This window comes from Nicotiana sylvestris, chromosome 11 (assembly GCF_000393655.2).
Source record: "Nicotiana sylvestris chromosome 11, ASM39365v2, whole genome shotgun sequence".
Taxonomy (NCBI): Eukaryota; Viridiplantae; Streptophyta; class Magnoliopsida; order Solanales; family Solanaceae; genus Nicotiana; species Nicotiana sylvestris.
In genome coordinates, this window is record NC_091067.1 from 18,480,658 (window position 1) to 18,495,539 (window position 14,882).

A 14,882-nucleotide genomic window follows, 5' to 3' on the forward strand; every position below is an offset into this window, starting at 1 on the left:
GAAAAAGTGGGTACGCTTGCAATTTTTTTTTCCAAAGGGAGTACAAGTTAAAACGTGAACCAAAAAGCGGGTATAGATGCAAATGCACCGAGCTCCCCCATACGTTTTCTATGGGTTCAATTGAGTTTTAATATTTTAAACACTGAAATATAAATATATATCTGAAAAGCTATTAAAATTTTAATAAATAATAAATTATAAACTTATTAACAAATTATAATATGTGTTTAGTAATAAAATAATTTAAAGTTTAAATCCTAATTCGTCTCTCACTCGCAAAATATTTAAACCACAAACTGTCTCCATCCTAATCAATCATATTCCAACGCACAGCTATGCGACAATGATCTTCTCTTTCAATATTATATACTATAAACATTTTTTCTTTGGATTGCGTGGTTCATAGCAGAAAAAGATAGGATTTGACAATAATTGAATCATATACCACTGGAATATATTAAAACAATAACTTTATTAATGTGTCACCGTTAAAAAACACAATGTATCCCGCATTCATGTAAGGTCTCCATCAAAGATTCTCACCCAAGAGATATAATATAGACAACCTACCATAATATAAGTATTAGTGACTGTTTTCACGGTGCGAACTCGTGAACTATATGTCAAACAGATATAACTGTATCGTTCATCCAAGGCTCTCCTTCGAACGAGTCACTGTTCAACTCTCATTTTCTCTTTTATACTTGAGTTAACAAACTAAAATATTCTTTACTTAAGCTCCTAAACGAAACGAAACTTCCTCATTCAGGAAATTATCGTCTTGTAATTATCACGAAAATTGCAACTAAGAAACTTCCCTCATATATAGAGAAGTTCACTGGCGTGCAACATAATTCTGGAGGACAAAAGGAAAAAGATTATAGATGAGAAGCGCGACAAAAATAGAAAGGAAGGCGTTATAGCAGAAATGATAAAACGTGTGAAATTGTTGATTTTATTAATTAATATGACTCGTAAATCGTGATAAACCACGTGATTTCATGAAAATGATTTTATATTAAAATAGAATATTTCCGATGTATTATATTATGTATTTATTGAATTGATATTTTTCCAATTAATTGGCTTCTAGAAACTTTAAAAACGAAACCCATCCAATTTAAATTTTAAATTCACCTTTAATTTATAATAAATTTCTATAAAAATAATTTTCAAAAACTTCAACTTAACTTCAAATGGTTGGAGAAAAAAACTTAATTTTTCTAAATAGATTTTTTTCCAATTTAACTAAATATTGTCCAAACACTACTAGGAGATATAAATCCTTTTGTCTCTTTGGGAACTGATATAAATATACTATCCCAACTTCATCTCTTCTGCTTCTTCCGTAACTGCCATCAAACACCAACTACCTGAATCACCCACCCCCTACCCTTACCCCTACCCGTACCCCATACCTATGTCCCTACTCATCTCTCCAGCTCCAAATGGTTTACCGGGAACGGCGCCGTCGCCGGAGACGGAGGCAGACGAGGAGTCCCTCACTCGGCCACTACTGCTCAACGGCCTCCGTCGATCAGCATCCAACACCACTTCTCAGGTCGCCATCGTCGGCTCAAATGTCTGCCCAATCGAAAGCCTCGATTACGAGTCTGTCTCCTTCTTCTAAATTACTAAATTATCTCCGTGTGTGTGTGTGCGCGTACGGTGTACCTGGTTATATATGTATGTATGTATGTATGTATGTATGTATGTATGTTGTAATGTGTGTGTAATTTGCAATAGCATACACGAAGTATACATGTTCGTTCGAGTGTCGTTATTCGTGAATTTTAAGTTGCTTTAGTACTCCTTTTTGTTTCAATAGCTATTCTAATTATGTCTGTATCTACAGTTCTACTGACTATATTGTGGAAAATTCAGTTTTTTAGGGGTCCAATTCCATAGTTCTATGCTTAGAAAATTTCGAGTTGTATGCATCATTGGTTAGAGTTTCGGTATGTAACCAGGAGTTTGGGAGAATATGAGAGATAGGAAAGAACAATTCCACAGTTCACAAAAAGAAAAAAAAAAAAGATCACTCTTTACTTTGTGCCCAAGGTTGTGGTCTAGTGGTAAGAGCACGCGATGTGACAAAAGCCTGTGGTCGCCCGAGTCTCGAATCATGTGCCGCTGGCCCTGGGAACTTCTCGGTTATCATAAAAAAAGATCTTTTTACTCTAACAAGTCCTTGTATTTGTGGTGAAAAAAAAAAACTATATACTAGCTTAAGACTCATCTATATTCTTTGAGTTTTGGAAGTCTAGTACAATAATTTGGATTAGATATTTGATATATTTGCTTATTATTATTATTGTATTCAGCCAAATTTGTAAGAGTATTTACATCAAAGATTTGTTTGGTATAGCAAAAAGGAAATTGGATATGGTAAGGAAGATACATTTGGAAGACATATTATACTGGCAGATTTCACAAGAAGGTTTGGATGTCTATGCCTCTGTGCATTTCCTGGATTATATGGATTGAAAAAAATAGGAGATGTTCTGAAGATAAAAAAGAGATGCTCTCTGTCGTTAAATATAGATGTATGCAGAATTTGTACTATCGGATGGAAGGGAATTTAGCTTTGAATTTGAATGATATGCTTAACTTGTTAGAATCTCTGATTATGTTATGTAAAACAAGTCCTACCTTTTGTATTTGCTCACGTACTATCTTGGTACTGTTTTCGAATAAAACTTTACCTTATAAAAAAAAGATATAGTTGGAGCTTGCAAAATAAAGACTGTTTTTTTTTTATGTCGGTAGTGCCCAGCCAGCTCCGTGCACCTCGACTACTTCTACCCAATACCTACTACCTCCCACCAACAAAACTATCGGGTAACCCTGCCCACTAAGGTTTGGACAGATTGGAAGAAATCACCTAATGTTTTGTTTTTGTCTCCACTGGGATTTGAACCTAAAATCTAATGGTTCTCGCCCCACTTCATTGACCCCAAAATAAAGACTGTTTTTAATTCCAGTTTCTTTCTATTTTTTGTGGAAATGCTTCCTCTTTCTTTCCCTTTCTATGATTAGTTTGGCAAATAAATGAAGCCTAATAATGATGATTGTCTGGTTGAAGAATCTCAGAGAATGATTATTTCAAGCAAGACTGGAGGAGGGGAGAGAAGATTCAGACATTGCAGTACATATTCATGAAATGGATGATGTGCTTTTTCATTGGATTGCTTGTCGGCCTTGTTGGTTTCTGTAACAATCTTGCTGTTGAGAATATTGCTGGAACGAAATTTGTGGTTACCTCTAATATGATGCTAGCGAGAAGGTAACTTCTCTTTCATTCATAACTTTTCATTTAATACCCACCTATGGCTTTGATTGTATGTTGAGATTATTTATTGATATAATACAATATTCCCCTGCCAATGACTGATATCTGCTGCTATTTCATCTCAGTTGAAGTTCTTATACTTCAAAAATATAACAAATTGCTTACACAAGCCTGATATTAACCCTGTTGTTCTTTTAAGTTACTGACTGGAATATGATGTTCATATAAATACTTTTATATGTGTTTCTGGGGTTTAACTATGGAATATGGGAAATAACCCTGTTCTGTGTTCTAAGTTTGTGGAGTGGAATATTTATGATTTCTGTTATATTTAAAAATAGAAAATATTTGATTTTCTTTTATGAATATGTGTTTTGAGGTGAATGATTTGTGAAATATTGGAACAGGTATACAACGGCTTTTCTTGTATTTGCATCTTCCAATTTTGGTTTGACATTATTTGCCGGCCTAATTACCGCTTTTATCGCACCAGAGGCTGCTGGTTCAGGTATACCTGAAGTTAAGGCTTACTTGAATGGTGTAGATGCACCAGCAATATTTTCTCTGAGAACTTTGTTTGTCAAGGTAAAGTGACCTTAAATTGCTTTTTCATTTGAATGCCCTTTTTTTCGTTATCCAGTTTTTGCATTTATCTACTAATGTTTCAGTTCTGGGTTGGTGGTGGATTATATGTTGGGGAATGATTGCATGAGTTGTGGATTATGAGAATTGCATGGTTGATCAATTAATCTCATATGTGGATTTGCATTTCATACTACATAAGTGAGCTCAGAGAGGAGGGCATTACTTTTATTTGCACTTTTAAGGCGAGACAGATTCTGGTTTATGGAAATAATATTTTCACGAATGCTCTTAAGTGATTTTGGATGAGTTTTAGGTTTTTACGAGGTTTAGATAGCAGAGCAACTTGTTTGGACACAAAGCAACTTCTTTGTAATGTGAAATCTAGAGCTCCCTAAGAAACATCCAGGCCTTGATGTTAATTTCCAGCACTAGCATCAGATGAAGCTAGGTGATTGTTATTTGAAAGAGAATTCTGTTCATGCTTAGCCCGAGGGATACATACATTTTTTCCTCCTCATCCTATGCTTCATAAATGTTCTTACATGAAACTTTAATGAACAGATTGTTGGCAGCATTTCTGCCGTATCAGGATCTCTTGTAATTGGAAAAGCAGGTCCCATGGTTCACACAGGTGCTTGTATTGCAGCACTAATGGGTCAAGGCGGTTCAAAGAAGTATGGATTGACTTGGAAATGGCTGAAGTATTTTAAAAACGATAGAGATCGACGAGATCTCGTAACATGTGGATCAGCTGCTGGGATGGCTGCTGCTTTTCGAGCTCCTGTTGGTGGTCTGTTGTTCGCTCTAGAAGAAATGGCATCTTGGTATATTTAAAAAAGTGTACATGCTTTATCTGATTCTTGCTAGACCAAAAGGTTTCTGGGAGATAATAGTCCTTATCGCTATATTTGTGTTACTAAGATTATAGTAGATTTTCTCTCTTGTATGGTTGATATTATGCATGATGTCGATATTTGGACTTCAGCATCCAACAAATATGGCTTTTTGGGATTGCCTTATAGTTGGTGGCTTCCACTTTCTCTTTTAAGTTATAATTTATATCTAAAGGATGGAATACCCTGAAGCAGTTATTGTAGCTCTTCAACAAAAGATGTCGTGCATGAGCTTTGGAATTCTCAGGTTGAGACTGTGGGAGAGGATATGGACTTGCAAAATATCCTAGATTGACAATTATGAGAGAGAGAAGCCTTAATCATTATACCTTAGATTTGTTTGTTTTATCTGAATATCTATTTTTTCCACTTAACTATGCATAAGACTCCCTAATACACCCCAGCACCCAACACACTGCATTTACTTCCTCTGTGATGGAAAGCGGTCTTATTGGGGAATTTGAATATGCTCAGATTTTACTTGATGCAACTGTATATTACCTGATATTAGCCAAGTTTGATTACCAAACATCTGCATTGATTCTTTTTAAGAGCTAGTATTTTTAGTATTATGTTAATTGCTTTGACATCTACATGAGTTGATTCAAATATAGATCTTCAACTAGGAAATGTAGCTGTAGTATTTAAGTATGTATATATTGTTTTTTGAGAAGTGATCTTGTTGAGAATTAATATAATTCTCATACTTCTGTGTGGATTCCCTTTTGTTTTTGACATTGTAAGCACTTCCTTTGTGATGCAGGTGGAGAAGTGCTCTCTTGTGGAGAGCCTTTTTCACTACGGCTGTGGTTGCAATTGTGCTTCGGGCTTTGATTGATGTTTGTTTGAGTGGAAAATGTGGACTCTTTGGTAAAGGAGGTCTCATAATGTTCGATGTCACGTCAGCTAATAGCGCATATCATATCTGGGATGTGCCTCCTGTTCTTTTTCTAGCAGTTTTTGGAGGCATATGGGGAAGTTTATACAACTTTTTACAGGATAGGGTTCTGCGGATTTATAACCGAATTAACGAGTATGATCTTGCTTTGACTTTTAGCTTTTCATATTCTTTTTTCTTCAAGGCATGATAAAGTTCAAAATATTCATGTCGCTCCTTTTTTTTTTTGGGTTTCAGGAGAGGAGCTGCTTATAAAATAGTTCTAGCTCTTGCAATCTCCATCTTCACATCTTGTCTTCTATTTGGATTACCATGGTTGGCGTCTTGCCGCCCTTGCCCTTCAGATACATCAGAACCTTGCCCCACAATTGGACGGAATGGTAACTATAAGAAGTTTCAATGTCCTCCAGGTCACTACAATGATCTTGCCAGTCTATTTTTCAACACAAATGATGATGCAATCAAAAACCTGTTCAGCAAGGATACTGATGCTGAGTTTCACCATCTCTCGATGCTAATTTTCTTTATCACCTGTTTTTTCCTGAGCATCTTTAGTTATGGGATAGTCGCACCGGCAGGTCTCTTTGTGCCTGTCATTGTGACAGGTGCTGCTTATGGTCGATTTATTGGGATGATGTTTGGTTCGCACTCGACTCTTAACCATGGCCTGTTTGCTGTTTTAGGTTCAGCTGCCCTTCTTGGGGGTTCTATGAGAATGACAGTTTCGTTATGCGTAATTATCCTAGAGTTGACTAATGACCTCCTCTTGCTGCCTCTAATGATGCTAGTTCTTCTTATATCCAAAACTGTAGCTGATACATTTAATGGGAATATATATGATCTCATAATGAGGTTGAAGGGTTTCCCTTACTTGGAAAGTCATGCTGAACCTTATTTGAGACAACTGGCAGTGTGTGATGTGGTCACAGGCCCACTCCAGCTCTTCAGTGGCATTGAGAAAGTTGGCAACATAGTTCATGTCCTCAAAACTACAGGGCATAATGGTTTCCCGGTGGTGGATGAGCCCCCACTTTCCCATTCACCAGTTCTATTTGGTTTGATACTTCGTGCACATCTCGTTGAATTGCTAAAGAAAAAAGCATTTATTCGAGATCCTGTACCTGCTGGATCCGATGCCTTTAACCACTTTTCAGCTGATGATTTTGCAAAGAAGGGTTTAGACCATGGAGACAGAGTGGAAAATATACAATTGACAGATGAAGAGATGGATATGTTTATAGATCTGCATCCTTTTTGTAACACTTCACCCTACACTGTTGTAGAGACTATGTCCTTGGCGAAGGCTCTTGTGCTCTTCCGGGAAGTTGGTTTAAGGCATCTGCTGGTAATACCCAAGGTTTCTGGGGTAAGAACTGTTTCTCATCTTTTCTCTTGCAAATTCTTTTTTGATGATCTTCTTGGAAGCTATATCTTGTTCCTAAAAATAATTCAGCAGTCAATAAAAGATGCATTAGCATAACCTGAAGTATCTATCTGTGCATTAGTTTATGACTTCGGTACCTGTTTATATTCATTCATGAATGCATTCTTTCACCAACACCTTGTGCTTTTTCAGGTATTTGATATGAAACACTTCTGGTCTTTAAGTTCCTAGTTTTCTTTTTCTTTCTACATCTTGTTTGTTTCTTGCTTCCGTCAACATTAACGTCCTCTTCTCATGGGATGAAGTTTTAACAGTTGCCTAATTGTTAAATCTTAATTTACTATTCCTATTTCATCCACCATGTTGATAATGCAAGTGTTACTTCTTGGAGGGAAATATGTTTCGTAGATCATGTCTTCTATTTATTCTCCCAGTGACCGTATATTCATCTTCTTTGACTGCGTTTAGAAATTGTTGTTCTCTTGTTTGCAGAGAGTACCTGTTGTGGGTATTATTACAAGGCATGATTTCATGCCAGAGCATGTGCTAAGCTTGCATCCATCCTTGGCTAAGAGCAAGTGGAAAAGATTAAGGTTCAAGTTACCTCCCTTGGTTAAATTATTTTAGCGATTACATCAGACTTCTAAAACAGTCCTGCTGAGGTATGTGAATAGAGCTGTACAACATGGCTGCAAGATGCTAAGTGCTATAATTTTTGTTCCATAGTTTCCTTGTCAAATCAAAGATCCTAAGGGTCTTCTTTAGACGGATTCTGTATTTATGTAGCTTCTATCAATCAATTCAGTTATGAATAAATGCTTTCATTTTTGTCATGCTCTTTTTCCCTTTGATTCTACATTGCAAACGAAGCAATGGTGTTCCATTTTTTCTCTTCAGGCTACCATCCGCTAACAGACTTAACAGTCTCTTAAAAATAGAGAAAAATGCTAAGCGGGGTGGGGCGGGTTAAACCTTTTGCAGGGTGAGACTTCACCTACCCAGCTACCCCCCCCCCCCCAAAGATCCTGATTTGAAGTTCTATATGTTTGTCGAGAAAAAGAACAACAAACCCAGTATAATTCCACAAGTAGGGTCTTGAGGATAGTGTGTATGCAGACCTTATCCCTTCCTAGAAAGTAGACCTTATCCCTACCTAGAAAGTAGAAATGTTGTTTCCGATAGACCATCGGCTCAAGAAGGTTATCTTAATTTTTGTGGGAGTAGGTAGACCTTTGTGGTGCTTATGCTGAATATTAAACAATTGTTCGTTTTCATATTATGATGATTGCACTATGCATTTCTGAAATACATATATCACCGCAGTTCCAATTGCTAAAACGGGCTCCCTGGAAATGTTGGCTCTGAGGTTCACACTTGTTCAATGTTTGAACCAACAATCTGATAAAACATTCAAGGAGAGCACACAAAACTCAGTGAGAAAGTTATTCATTCTTCCGAACCATGGATCAATTTTTATTTTTATTTTTGCTTTTCATTTTTATTTTGGGTTTCACCATCCTATATGCAAAGCTCAGTGCCTGGTATGCCAGGCTTATCTGCCCTGCTAATTCATATTGGCGCTGGGTAGGTACAATAAGAGGGTGAATCGCACGGTAGCTGTTTTCTTTTTCTCGTTTTCTTGTCCCTCTCCTAGTTAACTCACGATCTTCCACAGTATCTTAAAAAGACATTAGTAGTGCATGGGTCAAAATCTAATCACACGTGGATCAACATTAAAAGGAATGGCGAGGGGTCGACTAAGCCGTGGTCGTATTCATAAGACATCATAACAACGAGTATCTCGGCCTCTGTCGGGATCGAACTATCAGAAAGTTTGTATGGTGAAGTATATGTCGTGACATTTAAGGGGAACGACCTAAAAGTACAATTAGCAGATTAGGGTATTCTGGTTAAGGACCGTTGGACAAAAGGGAATACTTACTATATATATAGGAGGTAAGAGAACAAGAAAAGGGGCTTCTCTCCTTCATGAGAAAGAGGCAGAAGAACCAGAGAAGGCTATGGAAGAAAAACAGGAGAAGTTTCGGATCTAGGCGGCAAATCTCTGTGATCGTCTTTCTCGAATCAATAAAGATAGATCCCTCATCTGTTAATGACATTCCTTTTTTTCCTTCTTTATTCTTACATTTCGGAACAGTACATCAAGAATGTAAGCATGTCATTTATGTTCGATATCTTTTATAAATCTTAAAAGTTCATGAGCTTGCCTATATCTTATTCTCTTATTCAATGTGCTTTAATCTAGAGTTGATTATCCTTTGCTAGGATTTATCCTCTATTTTCTTATTAATTAGTTTAACAAAAAGCTTAACACTTTTTGGTCAAACAATTTGGCGCCGTCTGTGGGGATTTTCCAGCCAAAATCTTAGTTCCCTCTAGATCTAAAGCCAGTCAGAGTTTCACTTCCCGGTTGTCGTAGCCTCACCTCTCAGTATAAATACCAACTTGAGAAAATTGTAGGCAAGCTTTTGAAATAACCAAACCAATCGGGGTCAAATCTCTACATAAAATCAAAATTGTCTGATATCTATACAAAACCCACCCCTCGCCTGTAGCGATGGGTTTGGCACGTCGTATGTGTACTCAAAGCGGGATCACGACCACTACGCACTTAGCACGTCCGCAATCCTATTTGCTATATTGACGTCATATGCCGTTCTATACTTCCACCTCGTAGGAAAGGACGATAGCCTACTGTATGATTCTTTGAAATAACCAGTTTATCCTGCTTTATTTTTGTACCCATATGCACAGTGTAATTTATGTACAGAGTATAACACGTTTCCTTTATCGCCTGCGCACATCGGAAGGGATCGGACATGGACTCGAGCTCGAGATCCCAACGGGCAAGGTAAGTTCAGCCCATAAGAAGCCTAGACACGACTAACGGCAAAGCCAAACGCGAGGCTGCCAAATTTGAAACTACCATTCGAGTACGGAATAAAACGGGTCGCCCTACAGCGCCCTTCTGTCACGACCCGAATTTTCTGCCCTCGGGAGTCGTGATGGCGCCTACTAATGTGAGCTAGGCAAGCTGATTGTTTGAACTAATTACCTTTTTACCCCGTTTATATTCTTTAACAATTATAAAGCAATAACGTGTAGACAACGAAATTTACAATAAGCGGGAGAAAAGCAATAAATTATCTGAAATATGTATCTAATACAACTGTTGGAGCCTCGACCACCCAGAACTGGTGTCACAGTTTCACAAACGATCTAAGACTACTACATACAAAGTCTGAAAGATGAAAGACACACTGTTTCTGAATTAAGTAAATGAAACAGGGATAAAGGTATTGAGGGAGACGTCAGGGCCTGCGGATGCCTGCAGGGCTACCTTGGATCTCCACGTGGACTGAAGGCAGCCACCCAATCTACGGTCCAAAAGCTGCTGCTCCGGGATCTGCACACAGTGTAGAGTGTAGTATTAGCACAACCGACCCCATGTGCTGGTAAATGCCTAGCCTAACCTCGACGAAGTAGTGACGATGCTAGGACCAGACTACCAAATAAACCTATGCAATTCAACTATATACAACGGAAAAGAAGAACAGTAATATACAGTCAAGTATGAGAGGGGTAATATGCTGCGGGGGAACTATCAATTTAGAACAGAAAGACAACAGGTAATTGAAAGAAACAACATATCTCAGATATCAACAAAGAATCAGAAATCAATAAGTGCACGACACCACCCTTCGTGCTTTTACTCTCGTCCTTACCAAAGCAATCAAGCAATGAAAATGTACACGACATCACCCTTTGTGCTTTTACTCTCGTCCTCACCAAAGCAATCAAGTAATGAAAATGTGCACGGCATCACCCTTCGTGCTTTTACTCTTGTCCTCACCATATAATCAATATAATCGGCACGGAATGGTACATCGTGCGGCACGACATCACCCTTTGTGCTTTACACTCTTTCCTCACAAATCATACACGACATCACCCTTCATGCTTTAACACTCTCTCACCAAAATAATACACGGCATCACCCTTCGTGCTTTAACACTCTGCTTCACCCAAACAACAATCACAAACAATAAGGCAATGGAATAAATGAAATTACAATAAGAATCCTGGCAAGGGAACAATAGTTCAATAATCAAATCCCGGCAAGGGAACAACATCATAAGAAGCATCAACATCCCGTCTAGGGAGATAACATTAAAAGTAACGATATCCCGACAAGGGAGGCCACGTAATAATTCTCTTTTTTTTCTCACTTTTACTTCACAACTTGAGACAATGCTCTAAAAGATTCAATTACCACTTATACTTTCACGTTTCATTATACAACTTGAGCCAACGCTCCTCAATGTTCAAATGTCACAATTATTTCCACAAACTTTGCCCAACAATAGAAATCATCATCAAAGCATGAATAATACAACGAAGTCATAATAATCACAATATAAGACTCACGGGCATGCTTGACACTAACGTATAGATACTCATCACCATGCCTATACGTCGTACTCAACAAATACCACATAGCAAATAGGACTCAACTCCTAATCCCTCAAGCTAAGGTTAGACCAAACACTTACATCGATGCCACGAACACAATTCAAGTATCTACTATCGTTTTACCTCTTGATTCAACCACCAATTCGCATATATCTAGTCACAAGTTACTTAATTACACCAATAAATGCTAAATGAATCAATTCTAATGCATGAAAATGAGTTTTCTAAAGTTTTACCCAAAAAGTCAAAAATTGCCCCCGGGCCCACATGGTCAAAACTCGAGGTTCGAACCAAAACCAGATTACCCATTCCCCCACGAACCCAAATATATAATTTATTTTGAAATCGGACCTCAAATCGAGGTCCAAATCCCCAATTTTTGAAAAACCTAGGTTCTACCTCAAACACCCAATTTCCCCCATGGAAATCATTGATTTTGAGTTGAAATTATGTGAAAAGATGTTAATGATTGAAGAAAACGAGTTAAAATAGACTTACAATCGATTTGGAAGAAGAGTTGCCTTTGAAAAATCACCCAAGAGTGTTTTGGTTTTGAAAGAGTGTAAAAAATAAAAGATTTTTGGCTAAGTTATAAAATTGCAGATTGCAGATGTCGCAATTGCGACCAGGGTTCGCAATTGCGAACCCAGAAATCTGTTACCATCGCATTTGCGAACATGGGTTCGCATTTGCGAACCTTGAGGAAAACCAGGCCTCTTCGCATTTGCGACCATTTCTTCGCATTTACTAATAAGGCAGCCCAGGACACTTCTCGCATTTGCGATACAATGCTCGCATTTGCGAGCCATGCGAAGCCTGCAGGCCTGCAACATACCAGCAAATTCCTAAGTGAAATTTTCACTTCGTGGCCTATCCAAAACTCACCCGAGCCCTCAGGGCTCCAAACCAAACATGCACACCAACCTAAAAACATCATACGGACTCGCTCGTGCATTCAAATCACTAAAATAACATCAACAACTATGAATTTAGCATCAAAATCATGAAATTTCTTAAGAACTTCAAATTTTCCAATTTTGTCAAATACGATCCAATTCACGTCATTTCAAGTCCGTTTCTTACAAAATTTCACAGGTTTGACTCAAATCATATATAAGACCTGTACCGGGCTCCAGAACTAAAATACGGGCCCGATACCAATGGTTTCAAATATAAATTCTTTTCTTTATTTCATAATTAATTCGGCAAAATAATTTCTTTCAAAAATTCATTTATTGGGCTTGGGACCTCAGAATTCGATTCTAGGCATACACTCAAGTCCCATATTTTTCCACGGGCCCTCCGGTATCGTCAAATCATGGGTCTGGGTCCGTTTACCCAAAATGTTGACCGAAGTCAACTTAAACTCATTTTAAAGGCAAAATTCATCATTTTCATAGATTTTCACATAATGGCTTTTCGTCTACGTGCCCGGACTGCACACGCAAATCGAGGTAAGACCGAAAGAGGTTTTTAAGGCCTCGGAACGTAGAATTTACTTTTAAAACAAGTGATGACCCAACATTCTCCACCTTTAAAACAATCGTTCGTCCTCGAACGGACATAAGAAGGAAGTACTTGAGTCGGGGAAAAGATGGGGATAACGGTTCCGCATATCGGACTCGGACTCCCAGGTCAATGCCTCAGCGGGCTGACCTCTCCACTGAACATGAACAGAAGGAAAACTCTTCGATCTCAACTGACGAACCTGTCAGTCTAGAATAGCTACCGGCTCCTCCTCATAAGACAAGTCCTTGTCCAACTGGACAGTGCTGAAATCTAACACGTGGGATGGATCGTCGTGATACTTTCGAAGCATGGATACATGAAACACTAGATGCTCGGCTGATAAGTTCGACGACAACGCAAGTCTATAAGCCACCTTTACCACTCGATCAAGAATCTCAAATAGGCCAATGAACCTAGGGCTAAGCTTGCCCTTCTTCCCAAATCTCATCACACCTTTCATAGGCGACACCCGAAGCAATACCCGCTCACCGACCATGAATTCCAAATCTCGAACCTTACAGTCGGCATAACTCTTTTGTCTAGACTGAGCTATACGAAGCCTATCCTGAATGATCCTAACCTTGTCTAAAGCATCCTTAACCAGATCCGTACCCAATAACCGAGCCTCCCCCAGCTCAAACCATCCAACCAGCGACCGACACCGCCTACCATACAAAGCCTCATAAAGAGCCACCTGGATACTCGACTGGTAGCTGTTGTTATAGGCAAACTCTGCTAAAGGCAAAAACTGATCCCACGAGCCTCTAAAGTCAATGACACAAGCTCAGAGCATATCTTCCAAAATCTGAATGGTCTGCTCGGACTGCCCGTCCGTCTGAGGATGAAATGATGTGCTCAACTCAACCCATGTGCCCAACACTCGCTGAACTGATCTGCAGAAATAGGAGGTAAAATGCATACCTCGATCTGAAATGATAGACTCGGGCACACCATGAAGGCGAACTATCTCCCGTATATAGATCTCAGCTAACCTCTCGAAAGAATAGGAGACTGCCACATGAATGAAATGTTCTGAATTGGTCAGCCTATCAACAATAACCCATACTGCATCGAACTTCCTCTGAGTCCATGGGAGTCCAACAACAAAGTCCATAGTGATACACTCCCACTTCCACTCAAGAATCTCAATCTTCTGAATTGAACCACCGAGCCTCTGATGCTCGTACTTAACTTGCTGACAATTCAAACACCGAGCCACACATGCAACGATATCCTTCTTCATTCTCCTCCACCAATAATGTTGCCGCAAATCCTGATACATCTTCGCTGCGCCTGGATGAATAGAGTACCGGGAACTGTGGGCCTCCTCTAAAATCTACTCTCGAACCCCATCCACATTAGGCATACAAACTCGACCTTGCAATCTCAAAACTCAATAATCTCCTAAGGTGACCCGCTTGGTGCCTCTGTGCTGCACTGTGTCTCTGAGGACACATAAATAAGGATCATCATATTGTCGATCTCGAATATGCTCCAATAAAGAAGACAAGCGACTGTGCAAGCTAACACACGGCTGGGCTCAAAAACATCCAACCTCACAAACTGATTGGCCAAAGCCTGAACATCCAAAGCAAGCGGTCTCTCACCGATTGGAATATAAGCAAGACGGCCCATACTGACTGACTTCCTACTCAAAGCATCGGCCACCATGGTGGCCTTTCCCGGATGATATAAGATGGTGATATCATAGTCCTTTAATAGCTCCAACCACCTTCTCTGCCTCAAATTTAGCTCCCTCTGTTTGAATAAATACTGCAGACTCTTGTGATCCATGAACACCTCACATGCCACGCCATACAGATAATG

The 14,882-nt window shown here is 38.9% G+C and overlaps 1 protein-coding gene across 2 annotated transcripts; it reads left to right on the forward strand.

The window, feature by feature from the left end:
* Positions 1-1,309: 1,309 nt before the first annotated feature.
* LOC104227422 (putative chloride channel-like protein CLC-g) lies at positions 1,310-7,885 on the forward strand. 2 transcript variants are annotated; one of them, XM_009779666.2, is made up of 7 exons: positions 1,310-1,611; positions 3,086-3,286; positions 3,700-3,877; positions 4,439-4,701; positions 5,534-5,803; positions 5,906-7,034; positions 7,545-7,885. In XM_009779666.2, the coding sequence occupies exons 1-7, from the start codon at positions 1,421-1,423 to the stop codon at positions 7,677-7,679; spliced, it is 2,367 nt and encodes a 788-aa protein (XP_009777968.1). In that variant the 5' UTR covers positions 1,310-1,420; the 3' UTR covers positions 7,680-7,885. The 2 variants fall into 2 exon arrangements, with proteins under 2 accessions (XP_009777968.1, XP_009777969.1); XM_009779667.2 differs by having other exon boundaries at positions 1,318-1,611; positions 3,094-3,286.
* Positions 7,886-14,882: the final 6,997 nt, after the last annotated feature.

Excerpts from the sequence above, each read along its gene's own strand:
- LOC104227422 (XM_009779666.2), top strand. The coding sequence starts at position 1,421 with ATGTCCCTACTCATCTCTCCAGCTCCAAATGGTTTACCGGGAACGGCG. Across the intron at positions 5,804-5,905 it reads ATTTATAACCGAATTAACGA|GAGAGGAGCTGCTTATAAAA; the intron begins GTATGATCTTGC and ends TTTGGGTTTCAG. Across the intron at positions 7,035-7,544 it reads TAATACCCAAGGTTTCTGGG|AGAGTACCTGTTGTGGGTAT; the intron begins GTAAGAACTGTT and ends TCTTGTTTGCAG.